Source organism: Ctenocephalides felis, unplaced genomic scaffold (assembly GCF_003426905.1).
Source record: "Ctenocephalides felis isolate EL2017-DRISC unplaced genomic scaffold, ASM342690v1 CF-g0.4_SCAFFOLD_03573, whole genome shotgun sequence".
Lineage (NCBI taxonomy): Eukaryota > Metazoa > Arthropoda > Insecta > Siphonaptera > Pulicidae > Ctenocephalides > Ctenocephalides felis.
The window spans coordinates 22,971,780-22,997,070 of record NW_020539727.1 but is presented as its reverse complement, the minus strand read 5'-3'; the positions used below and the strand labels follow the sequence as shown (position 1 = coordinate 22,997,070).

General features: G+C 22.9%; 1 protein-coding gene across 1 annotated transcript in view; it reads right to left on the bottom strand.

Moving 5' to 3' along the window:
* Nucleotides 1-9,540, bottom strand: part of LOC113389796 (pyrokinin-1 receptor-like) — an 11,958-nt gene extending 2,418 nt beyond the window's left edge. The window contains exons 1-2 of the mRNA XM_026626804.1: nt 9,163-9,540; nt 5,436-5,612 (exon numbers count right to left, since the gene is read on the bottom strand). Coding sequence (XP_026482589.1) covers nt 5,436-5,612; nt 9,163-9,540 — 555 coding nt within the window. The remainder of the gene's footprint in view (nt 1-5,435; nt 5,613-9,162) is intronic.
* Between the last annotated feature and the right edge of the window lie 15,751 nt (nt 9,541-25,291).

The window sequence follows — 25,291 nt, the reverse complement described above, 5'->3', positions numbered from 1 at the left end:
AACAACTTGAATAACAAATAAATTATTTGGAAAAAATTACTACTGTTTCTATTCAAAAGTGCAACTCGCTCAAACAAAAATCGATTATTTGGGTAAATAATTTATATACGTGGAGTTGTTCTAGATTTTGTGATTACATAATAAAATTATAGGTGAGTCATTCGTAATTATATATTTATATATGCATATATATTTATTTATTTATTTTACAAGCCGTCGGTATTATAATATTATAATAAGGCTCAAGTCAATATTTTCAATATCAATTTGAAAACTGTTAAAAAAGTTTGAATTGTTTTTTTTAACTTTGATCTAACTAATGGTCCCAGAACTATTCCTTGGGGTACTCCATATTCAATACTTATTTATTTATTTATTTACAAGTTGTCGGTATAATAATATTATAATAAGCCTCAAGCCAATATTTTGCAGATTTAATACAATTTGATTACCTATTAGCTATTTTATTACTTATTCATTCATTAATTTATTTACTATAAACTTATTTATATTCAGTTAATTTTAATTATTTTTAAATATAACTACTTTGTTTGTTGCAAGTATTTTTTTTTAAATTTAATAAGTATTTTAATAATCTTTACAATACCTTTACAATATAATTATTTTATTTAACACATTTTAGGTTATTTTTTGATATTTTAACAAATTTAAGTGCCTATTATTATTATTATTATTATTATTAGTATTATTATTATTATTATCATTACTATTATTATTATCATTGAGTACTTTTACAATATAAGTATTTTCTCTTACAGATTTTAGGTATTTTGATGAAAGAAATATTTTGTTCACACATTTCATTAATTACATTCTTTTAAAATTCCTGATAATATGATAAACAGCAACTTGCCAGCAGGCAGTTTTATGGTATCAAAAAATATTATTTCAGAAGCTTAACAAAATTAATGTAAAAAATTCTTTTAAATTAATTTCTTCAAATTGCAAGATTTTTTAATTGCAATTAAAATATATAGAAAACAGCAACTTGCCTATAGGCACTTTTATGCATATGGGGTATCAAAAAATAGCATTTTTTAAATTTATTAATAAATAATATATAAATTGTGTAGAATACATGTTGTCCATGAACTACAAAATACCATTTACAAAATATACAAGCATTTAATTTTATTTTTTATTTTTAATGAACCGGAATTTTTATTTGATTTTGCAGAACAAAAAACTTAATATTAAAAGCTAAAATAATGTTATCGTGTTTGTAAATAGTTCAATTTTTTATACTTTTGTTTCGAAAAGCATTTTTTGTATTTACGAAATTTAACTGTTTAAAAAAATATCTTTTTACCTAAATTTTCATTGATTTTAATTTCATTGAGTAAAACGATTTGTAGCATTTTTACAAAAAGCTAAAGTTTTATTACCCAAAAGTTCATTATGTTAAATAATGAACTTTCAACTAATTTCTATATACCACTAGTTTTTTTTTTTTTTAATTTTAAAAACTGCATTTGAAAAACAATTACAATTCAAATTACACATTTCACTCTCAAGAGAAATAGTTGATTAAAATGTCTCCAAAGTATTTTCTTGTTTAATCTCATAATTTGTCTTTAAATGATTAAAAACATATTGTAATTACTTAGAAAAATGCTTTAGAATTTTATTTTCTAAAAATAAAATAAAATTGGTTTTAGTAACCAAAATTTAAATATATACTTATACAAAGTTAATGCAAAACTTGTTCACCTGTATCGTTTATGGTTACTATTTAAATTGGTTTTTCTCTAAAATTTTGTTGTAGCAAATATGTTAATATACATATTGTATATAAAAAAACATTATTATAACTATAATAAAAAAATAGACAACAGAAATAAGTCTAAATTTATATCTTACTACCACTTTTCTCTAGAAATTTCAATCTCTACTTATTTTTTATACAAAACTTGTCTTCTATTAAATCCTCAATTTGTTTTCGAGTGATTTACTGAAGTTTTTCCGAAAAAATAAAACGTTTTCACCTCATTTGTACCTAAGTGATACAATGCCGGATGAAAAATAGTGGCTGCCGGAAAAAAGTCCGGAATAAATCTTTTTGAGTAATTTATATAGAGGTGAATAAGGTGTTTTACTTGGCACGTGTAGGAAAAAAATAAGGACATATGCCGAGAATATTAATAAAAAATATTTTTAAATACTATGAGCTTTGTAATATTAATTGCAACTTCAGTGTAAATACCATGTATTTTTTTTCAAATTTATTTTTCTCTGCACGTTTTGCTCCACCGTGAAATATTTTTTGTCATCGATTGATATTCCTCAAACCGTGTCAAAAAAAAACTCTTTCACACTACAATTTGCTTTATGTTTGCATTTTTTGTACATTTAAATTGTGCTTTTTAAAATACTTTGTAAGAGAAAACTGTGCAAATTGTCGAGACAATAATAGAACACAGTTGTAGGTGTATGAACTAGTGCAATGTAAATCAATTTGCAGTTCAGAATTTGTAATGTAGAAATAATAGATTCGAAGAAAGATTGTAGAACACCTAGTCAACAAAATAATTCTTACTGTCTCTGATAAAATTTTCCACTGTATTTCATATGTCTTTTACATCAAAGTCTTTATAAATTTAGCATCTAATCTCCTCGATTTATGTTCGGTCATGACTTTAAGGACTCGAAATGAAAATTAAAGTCAACACCCAGAATATTTAACATGAGGGAAAAATATTCTTCTAAAGGCGAAAAAGATTCATGAAAATTTTTGTATCATAAGAAAAGTATTAGAGATGTCCTTGAAGGGTGAGTTATTGTACAGAAATAAAATTCACTTGGATTGATACAGAAATAGATGTATATATATATATATATATATATATATATATATATATATATATATATACATATATATATATATATATATATATATATATATATCGAGACTGAAATTCAACCTGGACATTTTATACCAAATTTATTTGTTAAGTTTTTGTTCAAGATTTGTGATTGCAATAGAGAAATTTGTTGTTGGTATATTATATAATTGTGGCTTTTGTGTTCTATAATTTACAAAAAGCTTAATTTAGAAACAAACCTTACAAACTCTAGTCTCAAACATTTATTTTGGCAAATCAAATGCTTCGATCGTAAATAACCTATAACCTATATAGGCAAAATAAAATAAAATATAAGTAATAAATATAGAAAACTCGGGACATTGGTTTTGTCAAATAACTCAAAAATTTCATACGAAACTACCTCTTTTCAGTTAGATAGAGTAAAACTAGATATAATTTACAATATTTTCTCGGAAGCACTTTTATAAACTCCGATATAAAAGTTTTGAATAAAACGACTTTGAATTCGATATTTCATTCTTAAGCAATATATATATATAGATAATTTGTGACATTTTTTTTTGGTTGTTGTCAAATAACTCAAAAATTTCATATGGAACCACCCTTTTTAAATAAGATAGGGTAAAACTAGATAAAATTTGCAACATTTTTTAGTAAACACTTTTATACATTCCGATATAAAAGTTTTGAATAAAACGACTTAGTAAAATTATTACCCCTCATAAATTGTTCTCCTAAGTTTACATGTCAGTTTTATACAAAGTTTTTGAAGCATTCGTGACCAAATTTAATTACAATCATTCAAAACTTAGTTTTTATAATTCGTGACTATGTTTAATTAAAATTATTTAAAACTCAGTCTTGAAACAAAGCCAAAAGTAGGCAAATTACATAATGATAAAGTAGGTTTTTGATATCATTTTGAGACACTTTATTGTTTTTCTAGTATTATTTTTATTATTCAGAAATTTTATTTATTTTATTTATTCATTCTACTATTATTATTATTTGCTTTTATTTTAAATTAAATCAACATACTATGGATATCATTTTGATGGAAATTCTATCCTTTATTTTGTACTCTTTTTATTGAAATTTATGCTATTGTTCATTATTGTTACTAGATGTGATACCATTTAGCAGTTGTAACAAATATTGTAATTAAAAAAAATACACGTAACAGGTTGTAAATTTTCTGTAGTAAGTAATATAAGGGTTTTTGCCAAAAATTTATAAATATTATCAAGTGCATATTGATATTTTTTGCATCAAAAGCTAGAGTGTCTTTACGTTTATTAATACTGTTTTTATTTAGAATAATGAAAGCTGACTCTGCAAAGCGTCGATTTGTGATAAAAAATCTTGTATCATAAAAATTGAAAGTTTGATTTGAATATATATATATATATATATATATATATATATATATTACAATTTACAATTTTTATCTTATGGTGGTTTGTGCACAATTATTTAAATAAAAACCAAAACTTGTTAAATTTTACAAAATAAAAATGCCAAATCATAAACAAAGGTCGTATGTTGTTGTTTTTGCAAAAAAGTGTGAATTTTAATTTTTGATTTGTGTAGAATTGAATATTTTGTGCCTAGACAAATGTGTTTTTTACTCATTTTTATCTTTTGGTAATTTGTGCACAATTATTTAAATAAATACAAAAAAATTGTTAAATTCTACAAAATAAAAGTGCCAAATCATAAACAAAAGATGTATGTAGTCAGTTTTGCAAAAAAAGTGTAAATTATGATTCTAATTTTGTGTAGAATTAAATATTTAGTGCTTAGACAAATGTTTTATTTTCTAATTTTTATCTCGTGGTGTTAACAAGAATGAACAATAACATAAATTTAAATAAAAAGAGTACAAAATAATGGAAGGAATTTCTATTAAAATGATATCCCTAGTATGTTCATTTAATAATAATAATAATAAAATTAATAAATAAAATTTCTGAATAATAAAAATAATATAAGAAAAACAGTAAAATGTCACGTATATTAAAATGGTATTAAAAACCAACTTTTTCATTATATATTTTTCCTAGTTTTTGCTTTGTTTTAAGACTGCACAATTATTTAAATAAATCCAACAAAATTGTTAAATTCAACAAAATAAAAATGCCGAATCATAAACAAAGGTGGTATGTAGTCAGTTTAGCAAAAAAGGGGTAAATTATGATCTTGAATTTGTGTAGAATTAAATAATTTGTGCTTAGACAAATGTGTTTTTTACTAATTTTTATCTCATGGTGGTTTGTGCACAATTATTTAAATAAATACCAAAAAATGGTTAAATTCTACAAAATAAAAATGTCGAAACATGAACAAAGGTTGTACATTGTCATTTTGGCAAAAATAAATAATATTTTAGTATCAAAAACTTTTGCAAAATGAATTCAATATTAAACATTTTTGCCCTTGCAAATTGTTGTTGTGTATGAGATTTTTTAGATGTAAAAAATTAGTACAAGCGTTAGTGTTAAAACTTATTCATTAAAAATACTTGCACATGTAAATAATATATATATATATATATATATATATATAAATATGTCTAATTATTATTATTACCTGCGGTATGGCTAGACAGAGAGCTAGTAGCCAAATTGCAATGATGTATTTGACTGCTCTGGATAATTTTGACATTGTGTGAGATAAAAAAGGATGACATATGGCCACATATCTTTCAATGGTAAAGGCTGTTATTGTTAAAACTGTTGCATTTGCTGAAGTTTCGGCTGCAAGGCCCTGAAAAAGAAAAAAGACACGTTAAATTACAGTAGACAACTAATATTAAAAAAATTATATTTTTTTATTATTGTTCATTCTTGTTACTAGATGTTAAATTATTTAGCAGTTGTAACAAATATAGTAATTAAAAAAATACACATGACAAGTTGTAAATTTTCTGTAGCAAGTAATATAAGATAAATAAATATTAACAAGTGCATATTGATAGTTTGCATCGAAAGCTAGAGTATCATTACGTTTATTAATACTGTTTTTATTTAGTATAATAAATGCTGACTCTGCAAAGCGTCTTTGTGGAAGCCCCGATTTGTGATAAAAAACTTTTGTACCAGAATTTTTTATGCAACTATATTGATAAAGTATATTCAGTAGAAATAACACTAATGGATATCAAACTGATATCTTTCAAATCAAAATCCAAAATCCGCAGTTGCAATTCAGCAAATCCTTCCTGCAGGATAATTACTATGCAACTAAATCCCCAGGTGCATTTAAATGATATGAAATCCAGATCACCAATTAATTGCAGATTATACTAAACCATACTGATCATTTTCATTTATATTTAGATTTGATAGAACCAAATATAGAAAACTACTTACTAATGATTTAATCAATTAATATAAAAAAAAGAAAACTTTCCTAAGAAATGTATACAATTTAGTAATTTTTCTATAGAAAATTCGGGACATTTTTTTAGGTTTTTGTCAAATTATTCACAAATTTTATATAAAAACACACTTTATCAGTTAGACAAAGTAAAACTAAATAAAATTTACTACATTTCCTTGAAAACACTTTCATACACTCTATATAAAAGTTTTAAGAATAAAACGATTTTGAATTTGATACTTCATTCTTCAGTAGCAATAAACAGATAATTCAAGACATTTTTTTGGTTTTTGTTAAATAACTCACAAACTTTATACCCTTTTTCATTTATATAGGGTGAAACTAGATAAAATTTACAACATTTCCTAGGAAACACTTTTATACACTCCGATATAAAAGTTTTGAATAAAACGACTTTGAATTCGATATTTCATTCCTGAGCAATAAATAGAGAAAATTCGGGACATTTTTTGGTTTTTGTCAAATAACTCAAAAATTTCATACAAAAGCACTCTTTTTTAGTTATACAGGGTAAAACTAGATTAAATTTACTACAATATCATGCCAACAGTTATATAAAGTTCGATATAAAAGTTTTGAATAAAATGACTTTGAAATGGATTTTTTATTATTTAGCAATAAATATAGAAAATTCGGGATAAACATTTTAAAATTGCATCGTAGTACATATCTTGATTTAATAAAAAAATGCCTGAATCAAAAGAATATTTTATCCTGTTCTTTAAGAATTATTTCTATATTATTCGTAGTTTTTATAAATCTTTGAAGTTATTAAAGTAGAAAATATTTTTTACGCAAGACAGATATTACAGCTGTTCAAAGAATGATATTATATCGCCAGCAAAAAAGTAAAAAAAATACAAGCAGTCAATGAATGTATGTTAATTTTAATTACATGAAGTTCTTCAAACACAATTATTACATGATGAGTGAAGTTGCGAATATAATATTTGTTTAGGCGTTGTTTAACATAATCCACTTATAATAGAATTTATTAATCAGCAATTAGTTCATTTCTCTAAATAAAGTTCCATTTCTAAATGCTAATTACAATGACAAACCGATCATGTCATATTTGAAGTATGACTTGAATTACATTATTATTGTTAAATATCATACATATTTTTAATGCCATCATAAATATATAGTTTATAATTTATCATTATATAAATGTGTATAATGGTCGACAGTAATAAATGTGTGCATCACACGTTTTACCATATTAGTAATAAACATTATTGAAAATTGTTATACGATGTATTTATTTTTACTTGAATGCTATCCTGTACAGTAGCAAAATAAGTTTTACTTCTATTGGGTATGAACCTTACGCGCACTCTTTTTATATATTTGAAAATTTTAGCAAATTCTGGATCATTCTTGATATTTATGCAACTTGTCATTGCCATTTAGCATTATCCCAACTCACAGGCTATTTTCAAACCAAAACATTGCTTTATATAAATAAATACAGCTATGTCTTATAATAATAATATATATTTAATTTAATTTCAAAAGATAAACAGAAAATAATGAATTATTTATGAACAGAAAACGTTCCTCTACCGTTGTTGTATTGAAATGTCAGTACTCTGTTCTGGGAATTTCTCTATGGAGCTTTCGAGCTTTGTCAAACATTAATTAGAATGAAAGCTCTATATAGTTACTACTTCAAAGGTAAACACAAAGAATTGTATCGTTTGTTGTCCGAATCGAATAAACAGATAGATCATGATACACGTTTCGAATCGTAATTCGATTCGTCTCTAGGAATACAAAATTAAAGGGAATAATAAGAGTTCGTTATATAAAACATTGCTTTGTATAAAACAACAATATTTCAATGTTGATAAAAAATTGTAATCATGGAATGTATAGGAGTGTATATAACTGTAGTAAATTTTATCTAGTTTCATCCCATCTAACTAAAAAGGGGTGGTTCCATAAGAAATTTTTGAGTTGTTTGACAAAAACCAAAAAATGTACCAAATTTTCTATTTTCTTTTCAGTTAGATAGAGTGAAACTAAATAAAATTTACAACATTTCTTAGGGAACACTTATACACTCCGATATGAAAGTTTTGAATAAAACGACTTTGAATTCGATTTTTTTTTCTATTTTTTTCATTACCGATTGTGTTATTTGATGCTTTCTATATAAGTATGCAAATTAATGTTACATTCTTAGTGAAAGAGTTAAAACAACAAATCGTGAATAACACAGTTCGATGGCAAACTGAATGTATTATATAAGCGACTTTTTGAATATTTAAAATATCTCAAAGCGTTCTCGAGATATTGCATTTTTAAACATTTCGATTTCGCAGAATCTATATTGATTTTTTACAACTTATAAAATTCGCAAAGTGTAAAAATGCAATTTTGTAAAAACTATTGCAGATATTTTGGTGATTCAAAAAGTTGTTCTAATAACATTTTTAATTTGCCATCGAATAGTAATACCCTCGATTTCCAATTTTCACAAATTCGACAAGAATATATTATTATTTTTAAAACAACTTTGGAATCTAAATTTTGATAAATGCAATGGAAAATTTGGCACATTTTTCTACATTTTTTTCAAATATATCTAAAATTTTGTATTAGAAATACAATTTTTCACTAGTACAGCAGAAACTAGATAAAATTTAAAACGTTTCCCAGGGAACACTTTTAGACACTCCGATGTAAAAGTTTTGAATAAAACGACTTTGAATTTGATATTTCATTCTCAAGCAATAAATATAGATAATTCGGGACATTTTTTTAATTTTTTGTCAAACAACTCAACAATATCATTTGAAACTATCCCTTTTCAGTTAGACAGGGCGAAACTAGATAAAATTTACAATATTTCCTAAGGAACACTAGAGCAACGACATTAATCTAATTACTATTACCATTATTTTTTTACCTGCATAACACAAAAAGCCTCTCCAAACAAATAAGGGTACTTGTACCAAAGGGCGTACATCTCATACGGCAACCCCGCCATCAGGAGCAAAAGATCAGAAACCGCCAAACTGAACAAATAATAATTTGTGGCGGTGTGCATCGATTTATTTCTGGCTATCACAACACATGTACTGACATTTCCTATGGAACCAACCACCAAAATAGCCCCATAAATGATGGTTAGGGGTATGACAATGTAAAGGGCGTCACGTTTCGGGCCCCAGACTCCGTCTTCGTCAGATATCGAAGGCTGTACGGTGGAGGAGTATATGGACGCCACTGTTTGGTTGGTGGTTATTATGGTGTCGTTGGGGGTTAGGGTTGAGGTGTTCCACATTTTATAAAGGGTAGGTCATAGTATAATGGTTAGTGGATTGGGGGTAAATTGCTCCACATTTTTTAGAGTTTATTTGGTCATTTTTTACATTTGGTTAGTGATGAAGTGCTCCACCAAATTAGTTATCACTTGGTTAGCGATGACTTGTTGCACAATATTTAGGGTTTTATGTTATGTTATTTATGATAACATAAATTTATATTATTTGGTGTCACTGGATAACTTGATCCACATTTTATGGGATTTAGTTCAACATTTGTTTTATTTGGTTAGTGATGAGTTGCTCCACATGTCTTAGGATTTTGTTCCAAATTTGTTAGCACTTGGTTAGGAATATGTTGCTCTACAATTTTTAAGGTTTTATGTTATAATTTGGTGTCACTGGTTTAAGAATGACTTGTTCCACATTTCTTTTAGTTTGTGAGTTTAGTTTGTCATTTGTTTCACTTGGTTAGTGATAACTTTCTCCACATGTTTATAGTTTAGTTCAAATGTTTTTAATACACTTGGTTAGGGATGATTTGTTTCACAGAATTTAGGGTTGCATGTTTTATATTTGGTGTCACTGGATTGGGGATGATTTGCTCCACATTTTCTGGAGTTTAATTAATCATTTATCTTAATTGGTTAGTGATGAGTTGCTCCACAAAATTAGTTATCACTTGGTTAGCGATGACTTGTTGCACAACTTTTAGCATTTTATGTCATAATTTCGTGTCACTAGGTTAAGGATGACTTGCTCTTTATTTTCTAAGGCTTAGGTCATTATTTGTCTCACTTGGTTAGTGATGAGTTGCTCCACAAAATTAGTTATCACTTGGTTAGAGATGACTTGTTGCGCAATTTTTAGGGTTTTATGTCATCAATTGGTGTCACTGGGTTATAAATAACTTGCTCCACATTTTTTGGAGTTTAGGTCATCATTTGTCTTACTTCGTTAGTGATAAGTTGCACCACAAGTTTTGTTATCACTTGGTTAGAGTTGCTCCATAAAATTTGTTATCACTTGGTTAGAGATGACTTGTTGCACAATTTTTAGGGTTTTATGTCATCATGTGGTGTCACTGGGTTAAAAATAACTTGCTCCACATTTTCTGGTATATATTTAATCATTTGTGTCACTTGGTTAGTGATGATTTGCTCCACAAATTTTTTTATCACTAGGTTAGCGATAACTTGTTGTACAATTTTGAGAGTTTTAAGTTATCATTTGGTGTCACTGGGTTAGGGATGACTCCCTCCAAATTTTTTGGGGCTTAGTTCGTCATTTGTCTCACTTGGTTAGTGATGAGTTGCTCCATAAGTTTAAGGATTTAGTTTAAAATTTGTTGTCACTGATTGAAGAACTAGTTGCCACTTTTTCAGGATTTGAGAATTAATTTAGGATCACTGAGTTATTGGTAAGTAGCTCCATAAGTTTTGTTTATTATTTACTACCACTTAGTTTAAGGATAAAGTGCTAAACTTTTTTAGGTTTTATAATTCCATATTTGTTATCACTAAATTAGTGATGAGTTGCTCCACATTTTTTAGGATTTTAAGTCATTATTTGTTTTTTCTGGATTACTGGTGAGTTATTTCATATTCATAAGATTTAGAATTTTGTATTGGTTTTACTTGGCTAGAAATAAATTGCTCCACATTTTATAAAATTTAGTTCCACATACAAAAGAGTTGCTCCACATTTTTCCATTGCACATTTTTGGAAATTTTAGAGCAAGTTCTTCATTTAAATATATTGTTATCACGCATGTTTAAGTTAAACTATATCACAACCATCACCAATGTTTTTCTGTAGTTATTTATTTATTTTATTTTTACCAATTTTTACTGATTTTTTTCATTTTAAGAATATCTGTGATTATTTGCATAAATTAATTTCAATTGCAGGATTTTTTTAGGTTATTTCAAAGTGAATTATGACGAGTGATAGTTTTTTAAGCCTTGGCACTCCATAGTTTCTAATTTACGACATTCTAATTTTATTTTTCATTGCATTTTCAAATCTATAACAAGGCATTTTTTTAAACTATAGTAATTTATAGGAATAAATCTTAAATTTTATAATAAATGATAGAAGTTAAAAATCAAGAAAGCGAGTTAAAAATCAAAATAAAAAAGTTAAAATGCAAAAAATTAAAAATCCAGTATCTTAAAAATCCAGTAACTCAAAAATCCAGTAACTTGAAAATCCATAAATTGAGATTTTTAATAAAGTTTAAGGAACTTCAATTATTTATGTTTTTTATGAATACTTATTTATTAATGATATAAAAGGAACGTAAATAGTTAAAATAGCTATATACAGATTTAAAACTATTTACTTTGGGTATTTATAAATTTTTAAAGCTCTTAAAATGAACGGAGTTGTATAAACATACTAAAACTGCGCAAAACATGCGGTTTAGTCATTATATATATATATATATATATATATATATATATATATATATATATATAATGTATATATATGTATGTATGTGTGTGTGTGTTTGTGTGTGTGCTAGATAAATTATTAACACATTCTATCAAAACCAAAATCATTACCATATATTTCAATTATAAATCCAAGGATTATAAAACAATAGCGTGACAACCTCTATGAATTTTATAATCTGCGAATGCAAGGATTAATTTCGTTCATTATTTTACCAAAAATGAAATACATACAAATGAAACTGCATAGAAAATTATATACAAACAAAAAGTATTGTATGTAACACTTTTGTTTTGCCACAAATTTTGAAGGTATAAAATCAAGAGAAGCAAAAATGGAGAAAACCCAAAATTTAAAAGGCACAACAATTCTGACGGAAATTTTCACAAAACGTAAATATGCAGAAAAGTTAAAAATCTAGAAAATCACTAATCAAGAGAGTTAGAAATCCAAAAATCACAAATCAAGAAAGTAAGTTTAAAATCAAGAAAGTGTGTCAAAAATCAGAAAAGTGAGTCAAAAATAAAAAATGTGAGTAAAAAATCAGAAAAGTGAGTCAAAAATTAAAAAGTCTATCAAAAATCAGAAAAGTGAGTCGAAAATCAAAGAAGTGAGTCAAAAATCAAAAAATGAGACAGTAAACAAAAAAGTAATAGATAAATCAAAAAAGTAATTAAAAAATCAAAAAAGTGATTAAATAATCAAAAAAGTGATTAAATAATCAAAAAAGTGATTAAATAATCAAAACAGTGATTAAATAATCAAAAAAGTGATTAAATAATCAAAAAAGTGATTAAATAATCAAAACAGTAATTAAATAATGAAAAAAGTGATTAAATAATGAAAAAAGTGATTAAATAATGAAAAAAGTGATTAAATAATCAAAACAGTGATTAAATAATCAAAAAAGTGATTAAATAATCAAAAAAGTGATTAAATAATCAAAACAGTAATTAAATAATCAAAAAAGTGATTAAATAATCAAAAAAGTGATTAAATAATAAAAAAAGTGATATTAGAAAATCAAATAAGTAGGTCGAAAATCAAATAAGTAGATCGAAAATCAAATAAGTAGATCGAAAATCAAATAAGTAGGTCGAAAATCAAATAAGTAGGTCGAAAATCAAATAAGTAAGTAGAAAATCAAATAAGTAGGTCGAAAATCAAACAAGTGAGTCAAAAATAAAAAAAAGTTAGTCAAAAATGAAATAAATGAGTCAAAAATTAAACAAGTAAGTCAAAAGTCAAAAATCAAAAAAGTTAGTCAAAAATAAAAATGAAGTTAGTCAAATATCAAGAAAGTGAGTGAAGATTTTAAAAAATGAGTCAAAAATTAAGAAAGTAAGTCGCAATTCAAGAAAGTGAGTCGAAAATCAGGTAAGCATGTCAAAAACCAAAAAAGGTGGTCAAAAATCAAATAATTGAAAGAAACTTTAAAATCCAGAAACTTAAAAATCCAGAAACTTAAAATTTCTCTTATTTAAAAACAAGAAAAAATATATTTAGACAAATGTATTTTTTTCTTGTCAATGAATTGGTTTTTTGATCTTTTAGTTAAAAAAAGCACACATGTATGTATATATATATATATATATATATATATATAAATATATACATACATATATAATATATATTACCACAAGATGACATTATTACACCCTCCAAAATTTTACATCTTCGTTTCGGCAAAGATTTTTGCATAAAAACGTGTTCATAAAAATATTCGTCGTCCGTATTTCTTTTACATAAAAAAATATGCAAATGTCCAAGAAAAATGAGTTTTATTACCGACAATATATTCGTTTTCAATAAGGAACGAGAATATTTTATATATAATCGAAAAGCTGGTCGAAAACATGTAGCAAGAAAAATTTAAATAAAAATTATGTATATATATACAATTTTTATGCTATTCGTCAGAAAGGAGCAAAATAATGTTCTACATGATTTAATTTTATATTATTTTCTATATACTTTTGATTTTGGCGTGAGTTTCATTTAAAACCGGTAGGCTAAATTTGCACTCAACCTGGATCTAGGCCTCGTTTTAGGTTAAAGTGCAAAGAGGCGTACCGGTTATATATATTTAGTTTTCTTTATTGTTATAGACAAAAGTTTAATTTTTTTTTAATTTGTTTTTTGTAGTTTAGTACATTTGAAGCAAATTTGTTCCAAGTTAGATTTTAGTGTGCCATGATTTTCGCAATATAAAAAAAAGAATGTATAAATCTATTATTATAGATCGAAGCCTAATAAATAATCGTAAAGTTACTTAGTATTTATTTTTAATTAAATATACATTTAGTTATTTATGGAATGCGCTCCAACATTATTGTTTCGTACACATTTTATTTAAAGAAAGTAATGTTAAGATTACAAGATATTAAATATAGAAATTTGATTATAAATATTTTCTCTATATAACAATATTTCTGTATTTAGAAATTTAAATTTAGTGAATAGTTATTTTATAAAAATAATAAATTTTAACACTAACTCTCTACATGAAATTCAAATAATATCGACACGACTTTTTCATGGATATATCCAACATACATTTTGCGGCTTTTTGCATCTTAAATATTTAATGGGCCATAATATATCTTATTTTTATCAGAAAAAAAGTCTTATAGACGACCCCCTCAGTATTAAAATCGATTTGTGTATGAATTATATTTACTATGTATAGTTTCAAATTTTTAGTAATTCTGAATTTTTAGTTTTTCGTGTTTTTGGATTTTTGCGTTTTTTGATATTTGGCTCTTCTTGAATTTTTAATTTTACTGCATTTTAAATAATGAGGATTTTTGAGTTTTCGTGGATTTTTGAATCTTTAAGTTTCTGGATATTTGAGATTCTGGATTTTAAATTTTCTGGATTTTTAAGTTTTTCGATTTTTAATTTTATTATATATATATATATATATATATATATATGCATACACATGCTATTTTTTAACTAAAAGATCAAAAAACGAATTCATTGACAAGAAAAAAATACATCTGTCTAAATATATCTTTTTTTCTTGTTTTTCAAAGCAAAATTGTCGAATTGAGAACCTACGCAAAAAATGTTTTAAGGAAAAAGGATTTTATTCTTTTAGTAAAAGGTAATATATATATATATATATATATATATATATACATTTCCAAAACTTTTTTATTCTAGTCCTATATAATATTACTTGGGGTAAAAATAATAGAATAATGTAGTGGAATTTTTTTTAAGGAAAACTGAAGAAAAAATATCTAATTAATATCGAGAGTTAAAAATAATAAAAATAAATAGTTATATCGAATGTTTATTAAATTAGTTGATTATAAATATTTTAATCTAATCTAAACTAAATTTTCCTCAACTTTTTCCACAAGCCTCCTACCAATAATAAACGTTGATCTATTTTAGATATCCACGTGTAGAGTTTTACACCAAGTGCAAAATAATGCATTTCAAATTAAATTAAATAAAACTTTAATATTAATAAACTCCTACAAATCTTCTAAAGTTTCATCTAATTTTAGATCAGAAATTTTCTTCGGACGTAGGTGGAGAGATATTTGATTTGTGGGAAATTTCTACGAGAAAATTTATTTTAAATGGTAGAGAAGATAATTATTAGTATTTCGTAATTGTAATATAAATTGGCTCATAACTAGTGGTGTATAGCATTGTGCCTTAAGGCAAATTGCTGGAACTTCCCGTACCGTAATGAAATATTCGAGTAATTTTAAACGTTTTCAAATATATTATTACAAATACTGTAACTTTCATTATTTTTGCTATCTTGTTATATCTGAGCAAATCAACTGTAAATCATAAATCAATTTATCTCCAGAACATTAACAATCGTCATTTCATTTCACAATCAATTTCAAAAAAAAAATAATTGCCTAATTTAAACAAAATTAAAAAAGTGCGCATTTGCAAATAATTCTGTGCGACATTTTCACTTATACTGTGCTTAGCTTGGCGGCATTTTCACATTTTTCAATCGTTTTTTCACAAAATTGGATAAGTGTTCCACTAGATCCAGCACAGCCTAAACGCACTTGGGTAAACATTTGTACCAGAGTGGCCGTTTAGACTGTGCTTAGCCTGGGTAATTTTTTGAATTTTCAATCCAAAAATATTTTATGAAAAATAAAAAATATGTAATAATTTTTTATTCCCAAAAGCAAAAAATTAATGAATGTAGACCTTAGAATAAGTATAAAAATGTTTTGTTTGTAATAAAAAAAATATTAACTTGATTTGTGAATCCGGTAGAGAGTTGAGTAAAAAAAATGAGAAAAATCTAATTTAAGTATTAAATATATTTGTAGAAAGTAAAATAATAATTATTAATATATAAATAATATAAAATAAATGTTTAAACTTAGGAATAAAATAAATAATGCATTAATAATATATAAGTCACCTATATAAAACGATATGCTCATTATCATATATGTATTTAGAATTCAAAGGCTTGTAGCTCCAATACGAAGCAAAATACATAAAAATAGTTCAAGATAAATAATTTAGTAAATTTTATCTTCTTTCACCCATAAACAATTTTGCAAAAACTCTGTTTTTCCCAAAGTTATATAACAAATTGCAGAAAAACTACACCAAACTTCTTTCTCCCACAAAATGTAGAATTCAAAGGCTCGTAGCTCCATTATGAAGCAAAATACGTTAAAATAGTTATTAACAATAAATTTAGAAAATTTCATCTACTTTCACCCCACTTTCACAAATTCCCAAAAACTCTTTTATTCCAAAAGTTATATAACAAAATATATTACAACTACCCCGAACTCCTTTCTCCCACAAAATCCATTCTCCAGACTACAATTTCCGCATGATTTGTGATTTAATAGTTCTAAAACAATTATAATTAGTCCAGTTTAAGATCAAAGTGTAAATTTTGATGAATGGCATAATAATTCAACATCATTGAACATCCAAAACCGACAACTCATTCAACATCAAAGGTGACACGAAATTTTGGGACAGACTTTTGTAATTAAGGTAATAATAGAAGGGTATTAAGGGTAATAAATTGTGTGTGTAAATATTAATATGTATATATATATATATATATATCTATATATATATATTTATCAAGCCAGAAAATTGCAAACTCAAACACTATAAAATGATTTTTCATATTAGTTTCTGTTGCATATTTTTAAATGTATTTTCTATCTCGTTGAATTCATTTTAAATCTGTTTATATACAAGAAAATAAAATGAAATTTATGAAATTCTTTTATAAATGAAATTTTTTTGTAAGTTGCTCTATAAAAGAACTACAAGACCGTGAATTGTACAAAACGTTTGTATAATTCTTTTGAGAATGAATAAAACCGACCTACATATTTTTGTATGTGAGTTTTTATATTTTATATTTATTTGAATTCTGAATGAAATGTTTTATATATATATATATATATATATATATATATATATATATATTATTATATATATTATATATATATATATATATTATATATTTTATATATATTTATATATATATATTATATTTTTTTAAACCTCATTTAATTTCCAACAAAATTTAACACAAACTCAAAGGCACTCATATAAAAGTCACTAATTAATTAATTAATTAGACACATAGGTTTCTACTTAATAAAAATGCATAATTAATAATAATTAATTAATATATAAATAATTCAAATAATTAGAAGTTACTTTCATTATTACAAAGAAATTGATATCAATATTCATAATATTTAAATATTATTATTATATAAATTATATGTAAATATTTAAAATATTTCAGTAGTTTTTTTTTATTAATGAATAAAATTAATAAAATTTGAGAAAAGATTATAAACAGTATTAAGTAAAATAAAAAACTGCTTGAATTTAAATAAATTAAAAATTATTAAAATTATTTAAATAAATTTATAATTATATTTTCAGATATTTTTTTGTTTATAATAAATTTTTAACTGTAGTTTTTCTAATAAATTCAATACTCTATCATATAAATCAAAACTATTTACTTTTATTTTGTTTCCAATTTCTTTAAATTTTTAATAAAAATTTTGATAATATTAATTTTCAATTTAATTTAAAAACTTTTTTCTTCCTGAAACTTTACAAAAATTTAGAGAAATGGCAATTACATTTAATATAAATTTTGCTTATTAATAAATTTTCTTACAGAATTTTATAAATAAATATTTATAAATTTTGAAAAAATATAAATGTAATTTTAAAATTTAAATGTATAAATTTAATTTAATATTAATACTACGTATTAGTTTTACTAAATATTTATCATTTAATATTTTTAATTACTATGAATGAAATTCTAACTCTTTTTTAATTTAGCAATGTTTAATTTTTTTAAAATGTTATTTCAACAAATTTCTTCTTTAAATTCTTGACTTTTTTTAAAAAAATATTAATTTTAGAATTTTTAAAAATATTTACATTTTTTTAGCTTTTATTTTTTAGCAAATACGTTTATTATATATTTTTAATTGGTATCATTTTAAATTAATAAAATTTTATCCCTTAATGATTATTATTTTACTCAGGACGTTCGTTTAGAAAGTTTATAATGATTTCTACAGTTTAAAAATTACACAATTTTTATAATTGCATGTATCTTTGAATAGAATGTAAAAATTTGAACAAAAAATTTTTCGCATTTTTTATAAATTTATATATTATTCTATATAAAAAATATCACAATTTTTACAGAACCTTCAACATTTGTTTTAATTTTTTTAATGCAAATATTTTTTAAAACAGCTTTTTTTAATTTTTCATAAAATAAAGTATCTTAAGCACATTTTGGTTAAAAACATTTCCAAATTTCATCCCCGAATTATTTTTAAAAAAAAATTGAAAATATTCGTCCTTTCAAAACTCCAACAAAACAAATAACACAATTATTTGAATTTTTTATACAAATATTTTTTAAAACCGTTTTCTTAATTTTTCATAAAATTTAAGTCTTTTAAGCACATTTTGGATGAAAACATTTCCAAATTTCATCACGTAATTATTTTTAAAAAAATTTCCAAAATATTTTGTTCTCGATGTTAACGCGACGGTGTCGGAAAATGTACTAGAGTAAAATTTACTACGTCCGAAGTAGAGACAAGATACTCTCCACCGTATAATATATATATATATATATATATATATATATATATATATATAAATATAATATATGAATGTTTTTAGTAGATTTTGTGCGCATGTCTCTAACAAAATCACTCGAATAAAAGTAAATGCTGAATGAATCCCTCCGGCATTATTTAACAAGTACTCTCCGAAACCACATTTATATATGAAAAGCTTTTTATATAGAAATAAAAGATAGTATATATATACTAGATGACACGACAGACGTTGTTCTGTACCCACATCTACATTTTTTAATATCCTATACAAATATTTACCGTTCAGTTCAAAATAATAATTATTGTTTTTCGAATTACTATTTACACCAATATATGAGTGATGTTAAATGTAGAACTGCTTCAAATAAAATGATGATTCTCAATTCCCACAGTTAACACTTTAATTATCCTTTTAACAAATATTAAAACATGTACAATAAAATTGTATATCAAAAATTATACATTGCAATTTATAGAACAAATTTATTTCCAATAGCTCAATGCCAAGAGTTAAACAATTTTTTAGTAATGAAAAACGCAAAAAAATACAAATTTTCAGTAGCGAGTAACTTAAAAAGTATTTGCTATTTTGAAAAATATTATTAAACATTTTTCTCGTTTAATTAGTTTTTTTGTCAATACCGATGAATACTTAAAAATTCCTTTAACAAACTTCAGAAAAATTTATGAAAATCCGAATAATCGTTTAGAAGGATTAACCTTTCATACCCCATTGCAGAAGAATATTATGAATAGTTTATATAGTTATCTGTGAATGTCATTTAAATAATGATGTAATTTAAAAGAATGTAATTTTAATTTTAGATAGATATTACCTAAAATAAAATATTGCACTATGCCTCCAAATGATAATAATATTTGTACGAAATTGTTTTTTTCTCTCAATATAAACTAAATAGAAGTTATCTAGTTATCTGTATGTAGTTTGTAGATATTTTATAAATTTGCACAGGGTTAGATAAAATGCCAAAAAATTATTCTAAAAATATTATTCTATATCTATATAATAAAATACTATGTCTAAGAAATAGTAATAGTAATTTATTTATGATATGCACTACTTTTTTTGATACTTTTTTTATTTTGATACATGTAGTTATTTTTTTAATAAATAATGTATTTAATTAGGGTTATTAACTAATTTATAAGATAAATGTTGTCTATATGCCAGAGAAAAATTATTTCGCAATATTTAAAGTACTAAATCTTGTTTTAATATATTTTTCTTATAGACATTATTGCACATTATTTATAAATTAGGAATATTTTTTTATATCATTTAATGAATTATTTTATATAATAACAAAAAATCAACTCAATTCAGAATAAATAATGATAAAATAGAATAATCACAAAGTACAAAAAATAAGAGAAAATCGATTTTTTTTTTCAGATTTTTTTTTACAAATAAATAAAATTAAATGGTGAAAGATCAAAGTATTAAATAACATAGATTTTATATGTTAACAAAATGTTTTTTATTTATAATTTGTAAATTGATATCAAAGACATATTAAACAAATAAAAAATATGAAAAATATGAAAATTGATATAAAAAATCATTCTAAATTATAATAGTTTAATATTTAAAATATCGTTTTTTTAAGATAAATATTGAATAAGATCATGGAACACTAAAAAATTCAATAATAATTGAAAAAAAATAGTATAATTATAATAATGAATTTAATTGTATATTCAAAATATCTTAGAAAAAAAAATTATTTATACTTATATTTATATTTGTATTCATTTTATATTTATAATTATATTTATATTTATATTATATTTATATTTATAATTAGATTATATTCATATTTATATTATATATTTTATTCATATCCATATTCATATTTATATTTATATTTATATTTATATTTATATATTTATATTTATATTTATATTTATATTTATATTTATATTTATATTTATATTCATATCCATATCCATATTCATATTCATATTTATATTTGTATTCATATTCATATTTATATTATATTTATATTTTATATTTTACTGTAAATGCTATAAAAAAGAAGTATTTACTGAAAGTACAAATTTGTTATAAATTTTGTTTTGTATAGCTACAAAATTACAGTAATAATAATATTAAACAATAAATGCGTCCCACAATATTCATTTTTGATTTTATAATTATTTATAAAATAATTAAATACTAAATAGGGATGGAAATTTTTGAGTTATTTGACAAAAACCAAAAAAATGTCCCGAATTTTCTTTATTTATTGCTTAAGAATGAAATATCGAATTCAAAGTGGTTTTATTCAAGAAAACCTCCACAAAAATACTATGAAACAGTTTGCAACTTGGATCAGAAAATTTGCTAAAATTATCTACAGATGGAGGAAATATTTTTTAGAGTAATTAATTATTATTATAAAGTAATTAAATCAAATTTGATATGTATATTTTTAGATAAAATTGCTGTCTTATTCTAATAAAAATTATTACTTTAACGTTACAAGAACAAAAATATGAACATTATCAGAAATATGTAATTCAAAGTAGTTTTATTCAAAACTTTTATATCGGAGTATATGAAAGTGTTCCCTAGGAAATGTTGTAAATTTTATACCCTATTAACTAATAATAATTAATTAATAATTAATAATTTTGTACCCTATGTAACTAAAAAGGGGTGGTTCCATATGAAATTTTGAGTTATTTGACAAAATCCAAAAAATGTCCCGAATTTACTATATTTATTGTTTAAGAATGAAATATCTAATTCAAAGTCGTTTTATTCAAAACTTTTTTCAAAATAAAATATATTTTTGATACAAAAGTTTAGATCACCCAATTTTCCATATTTTTTAGGCTAAGCCTATATAATATTTTTATTGTGAGATTTATTGGAAATATTCTCAGATAAACATGTTTTTCAAGGTTTCCTATTAAAGAAAAATACATATATCACGAAGGACGACATAAATCTTTCAGATATATATATATATATATATATATATATATACATACATACATATATCGTTTAATAATTAAACAAAAATACAAATTTCGTTATGTATTTATATTTATAAACAAATCTGATCAAATTTTTCAATACGCAAAACATTTCCTTGATAAAAATAACACCTGTTCTTATAATTAAATAAAAAACCACACAAATAATCGCATGTCGTATCTAGATGATTAAAAGATTTTATTTATAAATATTAACAAAGAAATTTTAGTTGATTCCATATCAATTCTGTAGATAATTGCACAAAAAGGTTAAATACTAATTTAAATCAATTGTCAAAGATATCAGTTTGATAAAACTTTATCTCGTACGTCAATTGTTTCGAAATTTAACAATTTTATCAAAAATTATCGAATTTTTGGAGGTTGGACATTAATTTTGGAGTTTCTATGCCAAAACTATTGATAAGTACTTTATTGTAATGTATTTGCAAATTATGGGTTAAATAAGGGGTCTAAACGTATCGAAAATTTAAGCAAATTATAGATTTATATATCAAAGTCTTTATTATTCATATTAAAAACAAGTCTACAAAACACTATCTAAATTTAATTTACTAGTTTTGGGTCTCATTCTAAATTATTATAATTAGCAAAAAAATATCAAAAACAAAAATATTTACTTTAGAACTAACATTGCTTTGTTAGAAATTATATATATATATATATATATATATATATATATATATATATATATTTTATATTTAAATTATCTTTTATAAACAAATTAATCAAATATAAACATTTGATATTTGAATAGTGCTTATTCACGATCCAAAAGTTATAAACTTTTAATTTATTTAAGATAAGATCGATAAAGCAAATATTTTAGTTTTATTTTTCGATTACGTCAAAAATAATTTAAGACAAAAATTATTAAGTCGTGTTTTGTACGTCAGTGAAATCGTTTGTTAAAAAATTATAAATATAAGGTAAATTTATATATATATATATATATATATATTTTGTAGAGTTTCGAACAAGAATCCAAAAATAATACAAAATAAAAAAAAACAAGAAAAGTTTTTAATAAACAATTTCTTTATTTAATTATTTGTTTACTGTCAACGTTTCGGAACTAGGTACGTTCCATCTTCAGGACATCTGTCAAGAAACATGATCTTGATAAGATTTAAGCAAACAATATGTTTAAGAATAGAAATAGATTTTTCTTAAATAATATTATTATTATTATATTATTATTTAAGAAAATCTTTTTCTATTCTTAAATATTGTTTGCTTAAATCTTATCAAGATCATGTTTTCTTGACAGATGTCCTGAAGATGGAACGTACCTAGTTCCGAACGTTGACAGTAAACAAATAATTAAATAAAGAAATTGTTTATTAAAAACTTTTCTTGTTTTTTTATTTTGTATTATTTTTGGATTCTTGTTCGAAACTCTACAAAATTTAATCAAATAAACAATTGTTACGAAAATTTATAATAAAAAAAATAAGCTAAAATAAATCAATAATTAATGTAAATCATTTAATGTATAATTAAATGATAATAATAATGATTGTATAATAATAATCTAATTAAATAAAGTGAATAACAAAATAAAATATTTTTTATAATTATGAATGTAAAACTCATCGTATATTAATTTATTTATTTATTAATTTTACAAGCCGTCGGTATAATAATATAATAAGGCTCGAGTCAATATTTTACAGATTTAATATAATTTAATTAACTATTAGCTATTTTATTACTTATTTATTATTTAATATTTACTATAAACTTATTTTAATTTAGTCAATGTTAATTATTTTTAAATATAACTAGTTTGTTGCAAGTATTTTTTAAAAATTTAATAAGTATTTTAATAAGCTTTACAATACTTTTACAATATAATTATTTTATTTAACAAATTTTATGTTATATTATGATATTTTAACAAATTTAAGTGTCTTATATTATTGTTATTATTATTATTAATTTTATCATTATCATTTTTATTATTATTGTTAAGTATTTTCACAAAATCAGTTTTTTTTTCTTTTACAAATTTTTAGGTATTTTGATGAAAAAAATATTTTGTTTCACAATTTTTAAGTGTTTTTAAAATATAAGTTTTTGGTTAACTAATAATTAGGTATTTTAAAAATAACAGTCATATAAAAATAATTTAAATAAATAATTTAAAATAAATAAATATGTACCTCAATAGAGAAACAAATAAGTATTTTATTAAATGAATAATTAAACCAATAGACAAATAAATACGCGAATAAAAAAATAAAATATTTTTTATAAATATGAATGTAAAACTCAACGAATAAATAATTTAAAATTAATAAATATGTACCTGAATATAAAAATAAATAAATATTTTATTAAATAAATAATTAATTAAACCAATAGTGTTACAAAAAATTTAACAAATAAATTGTTAAATAAAAAAAATAATGAGGATAATAAATTAATCAATATAAGATTAAATTTATAAATATTTTAAAAAGTATTTCAATAAATAAATAATTTGATAAACAAATTGTTTCAACAAATAAAAAGCTCCACTCTAAAAATATTTTTGCTATAAATTTGTTTAAAATTCAGGTGGAGCATTATTCAGAATAATTTTCATATATTTAAATTATTAAAAATTATAAATAATTATTAATAGTTTATAACAAAATACGTGTTAAAATAATTGCGTTTCAATTTTCAAACAATATTTTTCCAAAATATTTGCTTTTTGAAATATTTGCGATTGAAATAGAAACATGTGGTCCATTTTGGTGATACGTAACTGTGTGCTTATCTGATAAAATTGATTATATGTAATTATTTAATCCATATATATATATATATATATATATATATATATAATATATATATATATATATCTGATCTTGAATGTGGATTTTGATATGATAACAATTTTTGTTTCAAGTACTTTTGCAACATCACGCGATTTATCTAATTCACGTGCACTATTTTTTATATAAATAAAATTATTATATGTTTATGAATTTATTTAATATTTGTATGATATAATGTGATATATGGAATAAAATTATAATATGTCAGGATTTTGTAAAAATCTAGTATTTTGTTACAAATTTATCCACGAAACATGAACATGTAAATTATTATTAATATATAGTATTGTCCGTTGATAAAATGATTAAAAAAA